At 36.8% G+C, this 21285-nt stretch overlaps 1 protein-coding gene across 3 annotated transcripts in view; it reads right to left on the bottom strand.

Moving 5' to 3' along the window:
* LOC140799702 (probable cadmium/zinc-transporting ATPase HMA1, chloroplastic) overlaps positions 1-21285 on the bottom strand; it is a 55875-nt gene that overhangs the window by 22267 nt on the left and 12323 nt on the right. For all 3 annotated transcript variants that reach the window (XM_073154139.1, XM_073154141.1, XM_073154140.1), the window contains 6 exons: positions 11694-11840; positions 9484-9679; positions 8397-8509; positions 5478-5719; positions 5078-5180; positions 3695-3859 (listed from right to left, as the gene is read on the bottom strand). In XM_073154139.1, coding sequence (XP_073010240.1) covers positions 3695-3859; positions 5078-5180; positions 5478-5719; positions 8397-8509; positions 9484-9679; positions 11694-11840 — 966 coding nt within the window. The remainder of the gene's footprint in view (positions 1-3694; positions 3860-5077; positions 5181-5477; positions 5720-8396; positions 8510-9483; positions 9680-11693; positions 11841-21285) is intronic.

Genomic DNA, 21285 nt, shown 5'->3' with positions numbered 1-21285 from the left:
TGGTGATTTGGAGAAGATTTGAATCCTAAAAAACCTAGCTCTAACACCAAAATGATGTGAAACAATGGGACCGTTAGGATTCTAAGAGTGATGACGGTGAAAGAAAGAGAAAATGAATGGGGTTTGACACCTCCATTCTCAACTAGGGTTTCACACCCAAAACTCACATTGGAAATAAATCTCAAAAAAAATTATTTCTTCATTAAACCCGATTGAGTAAAAAAATGACCTATATATAGACCTTACAAATGACAATAAGCAAATAACGCCCTAAATAATTACAAAAAAGCAAATATAACCTTTTTAAACACCATAAATAGTAAATATATAATAAAAATAATTGATTTAAGACTAATTTCTTAAAGGAGAAATTGCACTGATACATGTGCCCATGTAATGTTATTGATGTCCGCATCATTCTCCCCGAGAGGGAGAGAACTAAACTCTATCGAGTGTCCTTTGCATTATTCATATTGCTCCAGTCCCACAGTTTCTTGACACTCCAAGTCACTTCATTCAAGCGAAATATCATCAAATTTAGGGATAGGTTTCACATCTCCACCTTTAAACAAGGGTTTCTTACCTAAGTTTGTCTAATGATAAGACTTGTCCTCAGTGACTTTGAGTAGAAAATTGAGACTTTCCTCGTACTGCTTTAGCCTGTCAGGCTTTTACCATTCCAAGTCACTTTAGTCAAGCCAAAATCATCATGCTTAGAGATAAGTTTCATACCTTCACCCTCAAGTTAGAGTTTCAACCCAAATCTTCCTAATGTCAAGACTTGTTCTCAGTTTTAGAAAGACCACCGATTATGAGGATGAGAAAAGATGGTGGAGAGAGATTCTGGCGATGTTAGCGTCGGTGGAGAGCACTGTTGGCGACGACAACGTCGGTAGAGAAATTGCTAGCTATGGGGAGTATATGACAAAGAAGAAGGTTGATTTTGGTGATGGACTATTGGAGTCTATGACAAAGAAGAAGGAAGTGCTTGCCCGAGGAATGGTGGCTCTGATACCAAACTTGGTACGATTTTCCCTTAGGCTAAGGTTCGATCTCTTCCAATTCTTTGATCTGGACTAGATCTAGCACGGAACTTTGAAATAAGATCCTGAAAGATGCCACCATCGGATCGATGTGAAATTTGGATATGTTGTAGCCCCAGAAAAAAGTTTTCCAACAAATCAAGTTTCAGGCCAATCGGATGTGGGGATCTCGAGATATCGTCCGATTAGTGGACGAACGTCAGGGTGGTCTGTTTAGGCCCCGTGGATGGAGGCACGAGATCCTAGGATGATGGTGGTTGGAGGTGGATCGGCGTTTGTGGGGTGGCACCGGTGAAAAGTGGTGATGGAAAGGTTATGGTTGATGAAAGAGTTAAGGCAAGTGTTGGATAGATTAAAAGAAGGAGGAGGAGAGGGCCACCCCTAAGGGTCTAAGGGTGATTGGCCAATCGATTGAGAGAACGAGAGCAAAGAAGATGAAAGAGGCAAGGCAAAACTCAATTCTTCAATAATCAAATAATCTTTTGGTTGCCATCCACATCCCTTTTAGAGGCTAACCAAACAACTCAAAATTAACCATAAACAATACAATTTCACCGACCGCGTTCGAACGCACCGAGTTCGCTCTTCTCTGGATTTGCGAACGCGATGCAGGCGTTCGAACGTGCGATCAAACGTGCCTGTTTCCCATTCTCTGGATTTGCGAACGCGATGCAGGCGTTCACAGTGCGTTCGAACGGGGCGTTTGAACGCACAATGCACACTCTCACAACCCGTTCACAACCGCGTTCACAACTGCATTCGAATTCACTCCACCTGCATTTGAACACAACTTACATAAAACTTATTTTCTTGGAAATTAAACATTAAAACAAGAAACAAAGACACTCCTAAAGAGAATCCATGCTCGAGACGACATCAGTGAAGTCCGAATCGTATCAGACTGACCCAATCTGGCTTCGCAATTTCGTAATGATGATTTGTTCTCGTTCCTCCACAATAGTGATATCCTCATACAAACGTGGTAGAGTTCATAATGGAATGGCATTCGTGATGCAAGTATCGAACGAATGACAAGTGTAAAGCGGCAAAAAACCTGAAAGATGGGCCATCTATACCTAGTGAAAATGGTGATAAAGGTTGGGGAAGATAGGTAACACAGGTAAATTAATAGGTGATGGAGAGAGAAAATGATGGTTTGGAGAAGATTCAAATCCTAAAAATCATTATTCTAATACTAAAATAATGTGAAACAATAGGATAATTAGGATTCTAGGAATGATGATGGTTAGGAAGAGAAAATGAATGTGGTTTCACACCTTCATTCGCAACTAGAGTTTCACACCAAAACTCACATTGGAAATAAATCTCAAAAAAATTTGATTTCTTCACTAACCTATCATCATTTTGTACAAAGACAGCCTACATAACAATAAGCAAATCACACCCTAAACAATTGCAAAAAAAGCAAATATAACCTTAAACACCATATATAGCAAATATATAATAAAAATAATTGACTTAAGACTAATTTTCTAAAGAAGAAACTACACTAATACATGTGCTCATGTAATATGTCATTGATGTCCGCATTAATATACCTCTTCATTGTTTAGCACAGTTTGAATCCAAGGTAACATCAATATCCTAAAATAATTTACATAGTTTCCTTTGGTTCTTTTATGTAACTTATTTGGGTGTTTGTCTTACTATGTACTATAGGGGATCTTGGATTGGAGAGGATCCAAACTATACTCCTCCGCACAAGACTTAAGGATCTCTCGTATGACAAATAAATCTTTAAAAATGTTATTTCCATATTTAGAGAAAAGACTTATGAATGATGAGTATGCTAATTTCTGAACCGTCACCGAGGATTTCAAGATAATGACTCCATTGAAGATAAAGAAGCTATTGAATCAAAGAAGTGGTGGCTTATCCATAGTGCTTGCGCACCAACACCTTAAAATTTGGCACTCGATTTACTTGGATAGTCATGGTCATCATCATGTTGTAAAGGAATTGACCAAGATGTGGGATGTTGAGGGGAGATGCATTTGTTTCGTTCAATAGAGAGGATGTGTTAGAAATTGTCAAGCTCTCACTTGATGAACCAGATTTAGGAGTGTTGTATTCACCAATGATGGCAATGAGGGCAAGAATGAGGAAGTTAACGAATAAAATGAATGATCAATTTAGTAGCAATGACTCTTCTAGTTTTATTTGTCCGAGCACTTTTGGTCATTTGGTGGCATGGCGTATGAACTTAGTATATATATTATGTAATGATGGAACATGGTTAGTGACTTTCTTTATGAACTTTGGCACTATTTTGGTGCTATGAATAGCTTATTATTGATTGAATGATATGCATTTTTTTGCCATATATTACGTTGGTTGACAATAGATTGCAAATATAGTTTATTAATTTATTTATTGTTCTATCCTTGCCATATTTGTATCCTATCTTTTAAGGATTTGTCATATTCCTTTATCCATATCTGGTATCCGGCTATCCGCATCCATGCTCTATAGTGCATCAATCATAATTGACAGCTTTCAGCATGTTAACATAGAAGTAAATCCATTATCATGAAGAGCTCAAAGTAGCAGGTTTTTATTTCATATTAGAGAAAATTAATACAAATGAGATCATATTCAAAATATAAGATTGAATTGAAGGCGTATCTTACCTTTCTATTGACACATAGAGCGGCTTGAATAAAATTAGGACCATAGGCAGATGCCTTTACTGCATTTTTTATTCTTTCAGAATCATCATTAGATTTGCATAAAGAAACAATGTACTCCACCGAACCAAGTGATGCATTCAAAGGCTCATTGTCACCATTTCCTGGCTGTTAAAAGAGATAGGCCAGTGTCAAGCTAATCACAATATGGGTTTGGCATAATTGCATTTTCAATCCAAACAGTCATATAAATTGAAAAAAGTATTACACTTGCTATTGTACTTCCAGTCACAAACTCAATCCAAACAGGACAGAAAAAGCAATTAACTTCGAAAAGTATGATAATCAAATTGAGTTGAATTAATAGTTAAAGTTAAATGATATTTCAATATCACAATCATCATGATCCAAGAAAAGTGAATTGCTTCAAGCGAACAAGGTAACTAAACAATCTGAACTTCTAAAGGTAACTGTATTTCTCAAATTCTCACATTTCATTCACTAAAACTATGAAATAAGATAGTACAGCTAGCTACTTGAACTCCATCAGGCAGAAAACGAAAGGTTCATGTTAATCATAGTTTACTTAAGAAGCATTCTCAAGTAGCAATCCAAGGAAACTTGTAAACGGAAAGAAAATATCTATAGTTCACTATAAAATCAGTTAAGAAAATAAGTAGGTCTCTTGCGTGATGTTTTTTTTTTCTTTGAGTTCATCTGAGTAACTCCTTTCAAATTCTATAATTATTAATTAATTGGGGCCAATTATCACATATAAGTCTCCTAGGAATAACAAAGAAACAGAATGAGAAAATGCAGTATGATATTCTTTTCTTCTTAGTAGGTGAACCCCATGCTGTATCTCAATCAGTAACTGGAGCTTGGAACTAAATTATGAATAATCTGACTGCACGAATATGTACTTAAAAAATTGGCTAGTCTATGCTCGTCTGGCCATTCGTGCAACTAAGAGTAAAATCTGACCTTTTCTCAGATAAGAGAAAAAGGATTAGTTTCTCAATTTATCATGCCTCTTCATTTAGAAGACATGGTGTGAGAAGAAGGGCAGACCATCAAGGTGAGGAAAGTGGATCCTGTTGACAAAAGGATTCAAGAGTAATGCCACTAAATTAGATTGAGACAGATTAATAACAATTAAAAATCATGGTCAGAATGAACATACAGTCATAGAGATATGCAAAATCTGTTACGAAATTATGGTATATTACCATCATACCCACACTGGTTCTTTTTCTTTAAAGAAGAAGGCAATTTTCCATATCATTTCAGTTGATTTGATAGAAAACCAATATTACGTGTTTATTGTACAGAATGGAATTGAGAAAAACAAATACAAAGATCATTTAGATAGCATAGACTCCCTACCTTCCTTGCGAGAGTTGCAACAAGACCTCTACCGGGTAAACACTCGAAACTTTCAACTGCAACCTCTGGAAGAACTTTCCCTAGAGTGTGATCTAAAACAGCTCTGTTCATCGTGCAGTTGTCAGAATAAGTGGAAAGCACAATTCTTAAGTAGGCAATGAAATTTTGAGATCTTCATCTAAAAACACCTAAACAGTAAGCAGGCTTATAACCTGAAGAAAGAGCATCAGATAATCAAATATACAGATATTTATAGTCGAGAGTAGAAGATGCATTTTAAGCATTAAGGAAAAGAAGAAGTTCATTTGTCTAATTCAGGGTTTGTTTATTACCTAGTAACATGTCCTGCTAATCCTAACTATAAATCAATCAGGAAGAAGTTTACGTGCTTAAACTTTACCTGCCAATAGGATGCGTAGTTCCTTTCTCCATGGCTGCCGCTACAGCTAGAGCTTCTCTTTCACAGTTAGGGACACAACAAGATGCGTCTTCAGATCTACTCTCCATTTCAGAATGTCCATGAATGGGCTCGATTGCTTTACACATAAGCTTCCCTGTTGTTAGTGTACCAGTTTTATCAAATGCAATTGATTGACAAGCAGCAAGGGCATCTAGTACATTCCCACCCTTCAGCAAAACACCCTACAGAGAAGAAGGAAACATAACACACAATTCCAAATGTGCAATATAACCTTCAGAAAGAGCAGCTTTCTGACATAGGAAATTTGAAACCTAGTAAGTGGATGATCATCTACGAAATGTATTTGAAACACAGTAATGTAGATGAAGTTGATCTCCTCAATTGCATATTTTAGCTTCACAAAACATCCTAATTCTAGATATATTGCAAAACTTCTAATAAGATATGGTTCAAATTTTGAAGAATCTAATGGCATCACAGGAAAATAATACACACTACGCCTTATCACAGATTTAAGCTAAGACATAAAAAGGGAACTGAACCGTGATAAACAAAGCCAACAACACAAATTAAAAATATGAATACACAAACATCCTCTTCGAAGCAAGGAAGGCAAAGTTAGAGATCCATCTAGAAAAGAAAAATAAAGGTCAAATCCTCTAATAAGATTATAGGTTATGAGAACTGTTGATTGACATTTGATAAGAAGAAAATTACAGAATTTCAGGTCACAATGATGGAAAATAAAGATATCCATATCACCTGGCCCAATTAAATGACTATGGTTGAGTGATGCAATAGATCAATTTACAATGCAGCTTTTATTTTCGATAAGGTTACAAAGATGGAGTTGTACGATGCAGTTCTTGCAGCAATGTGAGCTTACCTTGGACCTACAACATGGCAACTAAACATTATGGATTCAAGACTTCTTTCCTTCACAACATTAGGAATAAAATCCTACAAGTGATCAAAACAGATCAACTCTAATAAAGAAAATTACGCAGTGGTTCTAATCAAGGCAAACTCATCCACTGCAAATGATACAATGGTGATGATCAAGACAATGTTTATTGCAATTTGTAGTTGACCTTAATTCAGCTCATTGATAAGCAACAAAAATTGGAGGCAACGAGTTGCACATTCAGTAATTTCCAATTTACCATATTGTCTCAATATGCAATGCATCCAAAAGCACACAAAATACCAAATACAATTTTCACCCCTATAGTTAGGCCAAAATTTAGAGTGTCTCCTTGGACTTTAATTTTTTGTTAACCCTTATAGTTCTAACCTATATGCAACTACCTGACAGACATAAATTTTAATATAGAAAGACCAAAATGCTTTTTTTGTTTTACAACAACTAACTAGAAAAACAAGCTTTTGTGAAAATCATTTTGTCTTACACTTCTTTTATTTACATTCTAAATTTACATTCTGGGCATTTTAAATTTTCAAAAAGAGATAATATGCTGCAAACTGTCAAAAGTTTTAACAGTTCTAATAAAAAATTACCTTCAGTGATAGTTTTGGACAAAAAAAATAATAGTTGCAAATTCCAATAAATTATTACTAAAATGAGTTAAGTGACACTAATGAAAGTTCAATGAGGCACTTTCAAATTTGGCCCAATTATAGAGGGTCGTAACCTTGTAGACTACTAGAAATTCTAGATGTGCAGTGATGAAAACCGGGTGGATAGATGGGCAAGCAAGAAAAGGAAGGGAGGAGAGACAATGGTAGTGAGGCTCTCGGCTAGATGGTGGCTAGCGTGTGAGGGAGTTGGCCTTGTGGGTAGATGGCTGGCGGCAGCTATGATAAGCCAACGACGGCCAAGGAAAGGAAAAAAGTCATATGGGTGGTAGAGACGGCTAGGGCTGAGAGGGACAAGAGGGGGGAATCCACAGATGAGAGAGTTGGAGAGAAGATTAAATATTTAAATCAACTCAATTCATCATTCCATTTCATGCCTAGGGTTACAAGCCATAAGGCCATATTTATAGGAAAAAAAATAAAGAGCCCTGAGGCAGCTAAAACAAACTAAGAATTAATCATATTCATCCAACTTTTGTCTCTGCCTTAGATTTGATTGCAGTTCTACCCTAGATAGAATCTAAAACAGTAGAAAGTCCAAATACGGAAAACATAGATAATGACATCCTTGATCTAATCCATCTAATTTCATATTTTTTGGATATCATATGAATATTTGCTGATTACTCTCCCTGAACTGCGCAGACTGTAAATTCCTACAATTCATGGACACAGGCTAACTTGGACTCGGGCTCAATCCAGACTTGGACCGTATCTTGCAGCTATTATCCTAAACCAGCTATCCGGAAGCTAGCATACTTCATCTCAAAACAAAATCTAGTGTCAAACCAACTCCCGGCACTAAAATCCACACAAAACAATCCTTATTAACATTTAAAAGTTCAAACCTGAACTTGTTGTTCTAATACTACCCTTTGCTGTGAACCTTAATTTGTGGGTCCCAGTCTTCACTTATCACACATCAATTTGGTATCAAAGCTATGTGGTCTCATGCGAATGTCCTAGAGGCTAAAGGAATGAGCTCCAAAGTAGTTCTCCTAGGAGCATCATTAAAGTAAACCTGAGCAACTTCATTTATCAATAGAGCAAATTTAATTGAAATTCAAATGCATTTCCATGCTTAATTTTGTCCATATTATTTTAAAAAATTACTGAATTTGCTAATAGAATAACAAAGAAATAAACAGTAATTTAAGAAGAAAATTGGTTTAAAGACTAAACAACTAACCATCATTAGTTGATAACAGCAGATGTTGATATTTTTCTAGTGGAAGATCAGCTGAAGAAGTAGCAGTTATTCAGAAATTAAAGATATTATTAAAATGAGCTATAGCCAATTACCTTATTTGCACATGCACTGATTGCAGTAGCATATGCTAAAGGAGCAACAGCCAATGCACATGGAGATGCTGCAACCATAAGCCCTAAGGCACGGTAAACAGAACCCCTGGAGACTGCAAGGAAGTCACATTCATGGAAAAGTCATTTAGACCTCCAGCTCAACATATGAGGATAAAATGACACAATGTCGAGGATTATATATAATATAACAATGTCACTGTAATAAAAGAAAAGGAAGAAAAAACTGCATCTGTAGCACATACACCATTTTTAATAAAAGTAGAGAGGAATTTTGTACAATTGTTAGATAACATATGAAAGCTTTCATATGTTTAGGCTCATAACCAGCAGAAATTTTGTAGACGTAATCAATTTGGTCACATTATCAAGTTCTTTAATTCTTCTGTGCAGAGTGATCAACTTAATGCACTGTCCATTTTCCAGTACAAGTTGGAAGACATTGTCTGGAACTTGGAAGTCTTGTACTGATTGGCTTTATCAAAATATAAAAAACAAAAAGATGCAAGTAACAGTGGAGACAGTAATATTACTATATTAGGTCATATTCTGTTAGTTGCAGGAGAGAACAGGCTATGCCTTCAGTGTCATTATGAATCTATTATCTACCTAAAGAAAGTTGTGCAAGTTTGGAAACCTTCAGACTGGCACAAAAATCAATAGATCAATTTATTGCTCCTTTTCATCTTACCAACATATAATTCCTTTTCACGGAGAGCAAGTTCTGGAGGGCACAAGCAAGATTATGTGAATGTTATCTGCATATTTTTCCAAAGCATATCAATAGATGTCAATGCCAGTTTTCTCCCAAAAAAGTTTCCTGCTATTTTAGCTTTTTGGGTGGATCATACAGTTGATTTCCATGTAGCATCATGAGTCACGAACATATGAAATGAAAAATCAATATGCTGAATGATACTACATTTATTTGAGTTTGCAACTTACGCAGATGCCCACATCCTTTATAGTAAACAGGATATCCACAATAAAGTCTAGATAGGTTGTAATTGACAATCCAAAAATTAACAAACTAAATTGAACAGAGCAAAATAATTGTCTAGTAGGAAACCTGAGTTGCCAATGAAGGGCCATTTAAAAAGAAACGGTCCAAGAAGAGCTATAACTAAAGATATAGCTACAACTGCTCTGCCGTAATATTCACCAAACTCATCTAGCCATCGTTGTAGCTTTGGTTTGTTTAGTTGACCTTCCTCAGCTAACTGCACAATTTTATTTAATGTTGAATGCTCCCATGACTTTGTCACCTACAAATGGTAAATTAAATGGAAATAAATATCTTGGAAATTATTGAAATAGCACTATATGAACATATTGTGAAAGAGTTGAAAACATAACAGATAGAATATTCCCTTTTAGCTGAGCACTGAAAACTTAAATCCAACATAAATTACACATAGAATTTATAGATTAAATTTCTTGATGTAGAGCTATTACACCATAAACGATATCGACTAGGTTATCTATACCGGTCAGTATGCCCAGTGCTGGTTGACACAGGTTTTCTATTTTTATCTTTTTATTTTTGCACTTTAAAACCAAGGTTCGTCGGATCAGCTGGTCCGAATCGAGATCAGCCTATTTTAGTTAAACTGGGTCAGATCCATTATGAATCTGAACCGGATCCGACCCGAGGACATCAATCATTGATGTCCCCAAGCCAAGCCAGACAACTTTAACTTTTTTTTTTCTCACTCTTTCTCTCTCTTTCTCTCTTTCTCTCTTTCACTCATCTTTCTCATTTTCTTCAAAGTTCCAACCCTCACACTCTTTCTAAATTCTAACGGAGAGATCTAGCTCCGACGAAAACTCCGGTGAACTCCTAGTTCTGGCAAACTCTGACGAACTCCGGTATATAATTTTATAATTTTATTAAATTTTTTCTCTCAGTTTTTTAATTTTTTTACTCTCTCTTTTTTCTTCTATCTTTCTTCTTCTCCTTCTCCTTCACTGCATCATAATTTTTCATTTTTTTTGTTTTCTTTCTCTCTCTCTCTAATCTCTTCGTTTTCATAATTTATGTCTCTCTCTAATCTCTTCTTCTTTTGATGTTCTTCTCTCTAATCTCTTCTTTTTCTTCTCTTTACTGATTTTTTTTTCTACAAAATAACTCTTTAAAATCCAAATTGTTCTTTGCTGAATTTACTAAAATTGTAACTAAATATTGGCTGAATTATTTAATTTTCTGAAATTATGATTAAATATTTGCTGAATTATTTAATTTGCTGAAATTGAAATTAAATATCTGCTGAATTATTTGCTAAAATTGAGATTGAATATTTGCTGAATTATTTAATTTGCTGAAATTGAGATTAAATATTTTCTGAAATTAAAATTAAATATCTATTGAATTATTTAATTTTCTGAAATTGAGATTAAATATTTGCTGAATTATTTAATTTGCTAAAATTGAGATTAAATATTTGCTGAAATTGAAATTAAATATTTATTGAATTATTTAATTTGCTAAAATTGTGATTAAATATTTTCACAGTGTTAATTCAAATCTAACATAGAGTATTTTCTACACATATTCACTAAATTATAGGGCTCAATTTGTAAATAGTAAAAATCCAGGGTGTAAACCACAATTACATTAGAAAGTAGGGTGTTATATACAAATTTCCCTAGATTCTAATCTAATGATCTTTCCACAAAAAAAATTTGGAACCAATTTGTTAAGGAAAATAACTTGCGGAAAATTAAAATTTCTCTTGGATTTCTAAAATTTTAAATATAATTTATATAGATTAAGTACTAAAATACAAAGAAGTGAGACTTCAAATTATGTTTGTTTAAAAAATGGTACATTCAATTCCTAATGGCACACACCAGCATAAGTGGCCATGAAGGAGTATCAAGATACTCCCTTTGTATCAATGTTGATAATTCACTAACACAATACATATCGACCTGTGTCGATTGTATCAACCAGCAAAGCAATCTATTGGTACAGTAGACATACATGAATAAAAAGATTTACACTACATGTAAATTTTGACCACTTAGCTTGCTAAAAAGTTCAAGGTCTCAATTGTTTAAGGGCAACAAAATTTGGAGGCAAAAATAGAGTTGACAAAAAGATTTGAACTAATTATGTCCAAAGAAGGAAAAACTAGTGTTACTAAGAAGCAAAATGATAGACAAAAGAAACAATAGATAAAAAGATGGCATTGTCTATACTTAGCATTGCTAAAGAAATCAAACAATGGATAAGTCAAGCAGTGGCATCATTAGTTGCCATGAAATATTCTTCCATACCTTAATAATCATCATTCCTTCCAAGTTTCTAGCACCTCCAGGAATAGTATCTCCAACCTTTCTTTCTAGTGGCTTTGTTTCACCGGTAAGATGTTCAATAGTAACTGTAGATGACCCTTGGAAAACTTCCCCATCAACTGGCACAGCCTAATCAAAATATGATTTGTCAAATTGTGAGGTGAAAATATGCAAACCATACACATGAACAAAGGATCCTTGAAAATACCAGAACTAAAACAGATTTACATTGTATAATATAAGGCGAGTAATAAACCTTAATAAGAAACTTAATGGATGGAAAAATAAAAAGACTGCATAACAAACCCAATGGATAAAAAAGAGGACAAAAGATGAAGGAGCATAAAATCTGAAGAACGTCTTCAGATTAGAGAGTTCATAGATAGTCTTGGGGTATTTTTGTTGAGTCAAAGTCTAGTTAGGATTAAAGCTCATTTAGGCTAATTATCAATTTGTATGTATTTTCATAACTTCTATATTTGGGCCGGCTTTACGGTCAAATTAAGGCTTTTCAGGTCAATAAGTAGTTGGTTAGTTCTTATTGGTGCATATATGGGTAAAGTCTTTTTTGCCTTAATCAAGCTAGGAATGTGAGACTTTACGATTTCTTATCCACCCATTATTAAAAGAACAAGATATGGGCCTTTTGTAATGATAGTTATGGTTTTGCGTCAAAGAAATAAAGAAAAAATGTTGGTTTCTCTTTCGTTCAGGTCAAGCATTGAATATGATGCCAATCCTTCAGTGTGATTCTATGAGACGATATTTATCCCTTATATCTAGTCAATTGTTCTAATTCTTTCCTCTCTTTCTTCTTTTCTTCCTGGGTTATTCTCTTTCTTCTCTACATATCCTTTTCCTTGCTATGTTTTATTTGACTATTCACTACTGAAAACCAGAAGATCTTTTTGGGGTTGCAGTTAGCAACCATGCCGTGGGCACTACAGCAGTGATAGAGTAAGGTACTGTAGCAGTTCATACAAACATTTTTTTTAAATTATATTTTAGATCTGACTCTTTTTTTTCCTTATGTTCTTTTCTTGTTTTTCTATTTGACTCTTAACTTTTTTTCTCATCTTTGATCTTCTTCCATGAATCCCTTGTTATCTTATATCTGTCCTACATCAGTTTAGTCTCAGAGCTTCGCTTAGCCATCACGTTCCGTCATAGTGGCTGATCCAAAGTTCATAAAATACGGATGCAGTGGTCTATCGAGGGCCTATTCATAAATCATAGCCTAGTTTTTGCTGGAATATAGGAGACACATCAAGCATGGAGATGGTTTATTGATATGAAGAATATTTTGCTAATTTAAGCATGTTGGAAAAAAATGCAGCGGCAACTGTTCCGTCAGGAAGATGTGAAAAGGTCTTTCAGAGGATATATCTGTCAAGTAAAAAAGTCCATCTTTTTCTATGAACCACTCTACTGAAATTCATTCTTCTGATTTAGATTCTTGGGGAGAATTAGAGCCAAACGAGTCATTGAATGTCTTAAAGCTTTGGAAAGTTAATTGTCTTTCAAGATGTGATTGCAATGCATATTGAGTTATATTCACGAAATTTAGATTAAGAGGCAAAGCAATAAAATGGTAGGACAAGGAGTCACAATTGCTTTCATCATCACTCGTCAACCTGCTCAAAATATCTATCCAGTAGGTTGTGACGCTAGAGCTAGACAAGATCAGGGAGAAATATTGCAGTCATCAAGCTTATTTCAATGTTACAGTAAAAGAATTCTGGCAAGAGTTTCAACATTGGGAAGCTCGAAAACTATGAAGATCCTCCAATGACAAAATCATTATATTCTGCCAAAGACAATGAATTTCCACATTGGGAAGCTCGAAAAGAAAGAAATAATCGCATCAATTCAGCAGTTTTGAATCAAAAATTGCTGGAAGAACCCAACAGGGAAGATCTATCTCTTAGTGATATCACATGTCAAATTAATTTATTATATTGAGAAGTCAAACCTGACTTGGAAAATTCAGAAGCAGATGTCAAGTCTATAATGCAAATTGAGACAATCCCTATTGAGAATTCTAAAGATAACTCACTAGAGATGGAGAAAGAACAAGTGGAACCCACAGAAGATATTTTTTAAGGAAAAAAATTTCAATTTGAAGATAGTAAAGTTGGAGAAATTGTTACTGAATGTCCATTGAATAGGGTGATTAAGTGTATTATTCTCCATATTAAGTTCAATTGAATCAAATGATGATAATACATTTAACAGACGTCATATAATCAGCATTGTTCTTCCTAAGTACTTAAAAGTCATATTGAAGAGGAGAAATGGCTTTGATGAGATGAAGATTTCAGAGAACAAATCATTATTTGGTGTTCTTCAAGCTTCCTATGAGCAAAGAATTCCGAATGGAATGATTTTGAGTGGAGGGTACTTGGTAATATTCCATTCCTTGCCTAATTTTTGGCCTAATTCTTCTTCTGCTTCCCCAGGGATCCCAGATGAGGGAACCCTAGGCGCCGAGCAGAAGGAAGTGATAAGAAATGTTCAACATTGATAATAACTTCAACTGACTATAAAATTGAATACAAGACATCACAATCTTAATTATATTGAAGCGTCAATTTGTAGGAATACATCATCTGCTAACTTTTTAAGCAAATGACTCCAATGTACTTCAGATTGCAAAAAATCGGGAGAATTTATTAGACAGTGTAAGTGTTTGATGCAGGGGAATAAAGATTGAAGAGATATTTCAAATTAGAGAATTGATAGATGGTCTTTTAGTGTTTTCATTGAGTGAAGTCTAGTTAGGATCAATGAAGGCAGTGCAAATTGGCATCATCTGCTACTTGAGTCAGACTCATGAAGCGAATCTTTGTTATTTCGACGGTTCAACCCATATAGGTTGTCTTCTTCCTTTGAACAATGCTAAGGCATGCACCTCTCTTTGAGGGAACGCGAGTGATGGAGAGAGCTGCATAGTAAGTAGTATCCCTCTCCCTCGCTCCTCTTATTCGCTCCCTCTATGCCGACCATAGAGCTTCTTTTCTTGAGGCCTCAGCGAGTGTCGTGGCATGTGATGTGTCGTGCAAGTTAGGGGTGGCAATTGGGTTGAGTTAGCAGGATGCAAGTTGGGTCATGCTAATGCAAACATAAATACAACCCATTCAATAAACATGTTACACGAGTCATAAATGGGTTCTCGGGTGACAAGTTATTCAAATTTTTATAAGTTACTCAGGTTACAAACGAGTTTATTCGAGTTTCAAACAGGTTTTTTCATGTTAATAAACGAGTTAATGGGATCATAAATAGGTTAGTCAAGTCATAAATGAATTAATCAGATAAACGAGTTACCGTGTCATAAATGAGTTGGTGGGTCATCAATAGGTTGACGGGTTGAGTTATAAACAGGTTAATCGGATTTTGGTAATAAATACGAACATGATCCATTTAATAATAGGGTTAGATGAGTTGATTTGTTTGTGACTCGAACCCGATTAGACTAAACTCAAATCCATTTAAAAGTCGGGTTACTATGTCGAGTTAACCACCTCTAGTGCTAGTTGATGGTCGGCATGGGTTTATTTCACCATTTATTTGACATGTTCTTACGTATTTTCATAACTTCTGTATTTGGGTTTATTTTAGGCTCAATTTAAGTCCTTTTAGGTCGATTAGTTAGGAGTTAGATAAGTTCTATTAATACTTATATGGGAGTATTTTGACCAAATCCAACTAAAAATTTTTATTAATTTATTAAGGTTTATTGTGAGGTCTTGTTTCAAATAAATAAAGAAAAGCTCTCCTTCATTCGCGTGAAGCATTGTTCAGTGCCAAGCCAACCCTTCAGTGTGATTCAAACAAGACCAAGTGCATTTTGTATCTCAATTCTTAGTATAATACTAGGCAGTATCTCAATTCCTACTCACGTCCATATGTCCTAACCATTGTTTAAAAAAGAGTGGTCATGCCGCTGTAGGGACCCTCCTTGACTGAGGACTCCTAGGCTTTATAGAGGTCTATTCGAGATGTCCACCACAATGCCTTTTATCATATTTTAATATTTAGGTTGACTAATACGATCCTACCACGTGGATTAAGTCAGAGCGAGTCAGTTGAGTCAAAGTCGAGTTAAATTGAGTCAGTTAGTTAGATTTATCTTATTGCTTTATATTTTTTATAAAACGGTTAATCCGTAGGTGTATCCGATCCACTAGGACTTTCCTCCTATAAATAGGAATGATCATGAGTTGATTATTATCGTGGAATGAATCTTAAGTTTAGACAATTTATTCTTATTACCTTTATTTTTTATTATAGCCGTTAGATCGTCTTTATTTTTATAGGAGTAGATCATAATCCTAGATCCACATTCAAGCGCTCAAACCCTAGACATCATCCTCCACCATGAGCCATCCTACTATACGGCTGTCCACCACTACCTTTGGTTGTCCGCCATCCTACAACGACTACCGCAACGTCGGATATTTATCAATTTGTCCTATTCTGACCTACTTCCATTATTTTATTTTTAACTTTTCACCTCGATCTTCGATTTAAATAAAACCAAGATTATTAGAACCCTAACTTCTGAGGATACCACCCACAAAAATATCATAATTTTTTAACTTCCAGATTAGTATCGATCTGGTTCATAACAATGATATCAGAGTCGATGTTCCTCCATGCGACCCAAGACGAATGAGAAAGAAACAACCATGAAGGACCAGGAACTCATCTCCATTCCTGTGGGAGTTTCTCTGGAACCTCCGCCACCACTAGCCATCGACGATGTTGACCTGCTGGCATGGGTGAAGGCATTTTTTTTTTAAATTCTAACGAGGTCACTAGATCCATCGTGCAGAGAACCGAGAAGATGGAAAAGACTATTCAAGCCTTGATGGCATACCTTCTGACTCAGCAAGACTACCCCGTGTCGCCAGCATTGCCGGCCACGGCAAAAACTCGCCAGTGGCGGCCATCAATACCCAGCAATGAGGAAGGGGATGAGCCAGCCCAAACCACGGCCTCAACCCCTCTTTCAGCCGCGGTGGAGACCCCTCCGGCCCTGCGGACCCTCCTAGACGCCACTACCACGCTAGAGTTGCTTACAGCAGTGGTCGTGGGGTTGTCTTCCCCACCCGTGATGGAAGGACCAAAATCCCTAGATTTCCACCGGTGGCGATCCAGCCTCCTCCAGCCTAGACCTCGACATCTAGCCCCTTTTATGAGACCCTGGCACCCTAGATAGGTCAGCGATAGCCGCTAGAGACAGCCGAAAGACCGCCATTGAGAGCCACTACCGCTGCAACCAACCCGCGACTGGTTGCAGCGGGTCCGATGCTCCCACGACCACCGACGGCCACAACTGGCTTCCTCAGACCGACTGCAGCCGATGGCCGCCACAGACACCAAAGATCGTTAGGTGGCTGAATCCAATGGCAACCACCACGAGGGCCTATCCTTTCGTTGGGATGGCTTCACCAGAGCTTCCTACCCCCACCACTCCCCTAAAGTGGGGTCGCCAGCCCCCTTACCCAGCCGCCATAGAAGCTACAACGGCTTACGATAGCGCCCCTAGGCCGAAATTCTATCATAACCCTAGGGTTAGGGTTAGGGTTAGGGCAACTGCATAGGGAAGATGAAGTGTGCAAATTTCGAGGCAGGCCAAATTTTTGCGAATCAATTCAACCACCTCGTGCGAACCAGTTTGAGGCCTATGTGCATGACCCCGAGCCCAAGTACGAACCTGAGGATGACTGGTGTAACAACCTGGTGGGCCCGCGCCATCAGACTGAGTTGAACTCGCATGTAGCTCTAGTGCAACATGAGCTGAACCCATAAGCTTATGACCCACGTGACCAACATCGACTACGAGGTCGCTTGGCTCACAACGATAGGCCACATTTTGGAATCCAAGCTTAGACCGTCAAGCTTGAAATCCTAAAATTCTCTTTAGAGGAGACCAGCTAGACTGGACCTATCTAGCAAAGCAATTCTTCACGTACCAAAACACGCCTAACCACCAGAAGGTTGGGCTAGCATCATTCCACTTAGAAGAAGTTGCGATTACATAGTACTAGTCAGCTAAGCGAATCGACCATTTGAGTCTTAGCAGGACTTCCCGAAAGCAATTTGTGCTCAATTCAGTCCGACCCAATACGAGGACTTTCAAGCCATGTTGACTAAACTGACTCGATCAACGGTTCGAGCTTACCGGAAAGAGTTCGAGCGGATCTGCAATCAGGTCACTAGCTGGCCTAAGTTAGCCCTAAATAGTACCTTCATTAGTGGGCATAGGCCTGGCATTCAGGTTGAGGTCAAGACTTTAATGCCCACTACTTCTAATGAGACCTTTTTCCCTAGCTGTTCCCACCACTCCACCATGATTCCCCCTATTATACGAGCATTCACCACCACCTTTGGCTGTCTGTCACCCTCCAACGACCGCACACAATGTCAGATATTTACCGATATGTCTCGTTCTAAACTACTTCTGTTTTATTTTTAACTTCCATCTCGATCTCCAATTTACGTAAAACCTAAACCCATTGCAATCCTAACTTCCAAGTCTACCACCACAAAAATATCATAATTTTCTTACGTCCAGACTCTGGTTCGTAACATTGACCTTAAAATTTGAACTTGTTTTAGATGTTGCTAGGCTGCCGAGACTACCACCACTTTCATACACATGTACTCTTCCAAACGTAGGAGAGCAGCTCATTCAGTAATACTTTGGCAAGGCAACAAGTCGTGACGAAGAGACTTTGATGTTGAGGGCATTTTAGTCTTTTCTTCCTATTATGGGTAATTTAAATGGGTTGGCCTATTTGTCTTTTTAGGGTTTCCCTATATAGAGGCTTGTTATCTTCTTATTTAGATTTATTTAAGATTTTGAGATCATCTATTTTCTTTTTCGCTAGTGCTCACACACCATTGGTGGATTCCACGAGTTATTCTTTTGTTTTTCTTCGCCTACCGTCGTATATGAACATCCCACCTCTCGAGTTCTATGCCACCTTGCACTTGTTCTTCGTTTGACCAATCGCACCACAAATGTTGGAATGTCACAAACCCCATCACACGATGGATATGACGAGTTTTGAATTGCACTAGAAGATCGTCATCTTTGAACAACAAAAAGAACCCATCATCACCACAAAACCTCGAAGCGAGATTCAAATAGCCATCAAAAGTGAGTCTTGTCTTAATTTTCGTGTTGGAATTGTTCACTTTGAACCTAACTAGCTGGAACCATCAACATTTAGCTATGTAACTAGCTAGATTAAAAGGAAAATCTTAACATCTGAGTCACTGTTATGATTACGGAGGTGTGTACTACTGGATTGCACTTTATATTTCATATTTTGACATTTTATCCAGCTAGAAGTTCCCAGAGATTGGACTTAGATTATTTAGTTAATTAAGTTGAGATTCGTTGTTATCTCTTGTCATTCATCACCAGCATTAATTGTTGCATTTCCCACTGCATTGTCATTAGTGGAATTCTTTTTGCATGGACCTATGTAAATGTCAGATAGCATATAACTCTCAATCTCAGTCTGTTATGGAGCCTGCTGCTATGAATGGCATGCAAAAATTCATTCAAGAGTCCTTTGAGAAGTATGCCACCAAACTAGATGATTTTAATGCCCATCTTGAGGCTCTTGAAACTTGTCATAAGAGACAAGGGAGTGGAAGTGATGTTGAAGTTTCCAACATGGGAGCTAAGCCTGTCGCTCCCGACCTCGAGATCCCTCAGCAAGCCCCTAACCATCCTTACCAAGAAAGAATCACTAATAGATTCTCATAATGGCACAATATCAGAATAACATTTTAGAAATAATGCTATGTATAGAGAACATAAAAACCCAAAGGATCAAATGATGAAAAATGTTAAGGTGGATGCTCCGACTTTAATTGGACAAATGGACCTGATGGTATTCACTGATTGGATTTGTGAAATAGACCATTTCTTTCAGTGGTACAATTTGACTGAAAATCGAAATGTTCCCAAATGAAACTAATTGGGCATGCCAAACTATTTTGCCAAAAGCACTAAACAAATCTTAATTCGGAGGAATCAACCACCAATAACTGATTAGGTCGAAATGTAAGAAAAACTAAAGAAAAATATTTACCTCATTCTTAACATAGCGACCTATGGATCAATAAAACAATTTTAGGTAAGGAGCAAAGTCTGTGTGTGCTTATGTTTTCTAATTTAAGAAATACATGTTGAGATGCAACACTGTAGAAGATGAGAGAATGACCTTGAACCGTTTTAGGCACAGCCCCACGAAGATATTAGACGAGAATTTATTGAAAAGTAACCATGCTAGACTAGGCCTACCCTTCCGATCTAAATTATGTGATCGTCACAAAATAATAAGTATTGAGGCAACCCATTGATCGAACCATTTTTACTTTTGCTTAAAATAGAACTAAAACCCAAACATCAACAACATTTCACAAAAATACTCAAAATATGGTCTTTTTAGTCGTCTTGGAAGTGCCTTCATGATGTTTTGATGCCATGGCTCTCGTGGTCGACATCTAGTCCGAGGAACACATGCTCTGGTACCAGCTAACATGAACCAATTTTGGTTGGGGTAGATCTATTAGTTCAGCATAGTTAAATGCTCTAGTACCAGCTAATATGACCTGGCGTAAGGGTCCTCTCAAAAATGATACTGGTGATAGTGGAACGTGGCTAGGGTTGAGAATATGATGCAATCACTGATGGAGGCTAACCGTAGGGCAGAGGTAACGATGAAGTGGAGGTCGAGTAGTTAATGGAGGTGGCTTAGCAATACATAGTGGTGGTGGCTTGCGGATGAAGTAGATAGCTGAAGGCTATGACTAGCCTACAGCTATGGTAGCGAGAAAAAACGAAAACCGTACAGGAGGTACAGACGATTAAGACAAAGAGAGACAAATGGGGAGAAATCAAAGACGAAAGGTATACGTGTTATGAGAAAGAGTACCGTTGTGGTGAAGGTGAAAGCCGCTAAAAGGAGAGGGCGGCAAGGGAGAAAAGGATATACTAGATGAAAAGGAGAAGCTAGAGAGAGATAAACAAAGAGATTAAGAAAGATAAATTCATTCCATTCCGAAGCATGCCTAAGATACAATCCATAAGGCTCTATTTATAAAGAATAAAACAAAAGAGTCCTAAACCGAATAAGAATAACAAAAACTTAGCTAAACTAGTCTCCTTATCTCCCTTGGATTGGTTCTTAGTTCTGCCGCAAATATTTCTAATCTGAAGAAATTCTAAATACGAAAGTTCCAGATCATAATGTCACCGATCTTATTCATCTAGTTTCATATTATTTGGATGTCCAAGGAATATCTTCTAAATATTTCTAAAACTATGAAAACTTAAGTTAATTGGACTTAACCGAGGTTCGAAAAATCGAGATTGGGATCAGGATCGGCCTTCCAAATAAACAATACGTATCAGCCTTATCGGTCGCCTAGATCGGATCGGACTTTTTAATTACGTAAAATTCTGAATATTATTTAAAAATGCAGAAAAACTTTTAAAATTTTAGAAAAAGAAATACCAAAAAAAAAAGAAAATAAAGAAAGAAAA

The sequence above is a fragment of the Typha latifolia genome, chromosome 13, assembly GCF_019914945.1.
Source record: "Typha latifolia isolate L0001 chromosome 13, TyphaL0001v2, whole genome shotgun sequence".
Taxonomy (NCBI): domain Eukaryota; kingdom Viridiplantae; phylum Streptophyta; class Magnoliopsida; order Poales; family Typhaceae; genus Typha; species Typha latifolia.
Note: the sequence above shows the minus strand (reverse complement) of the source record. Positions and strands in the feature narration are given on the sequence as shown.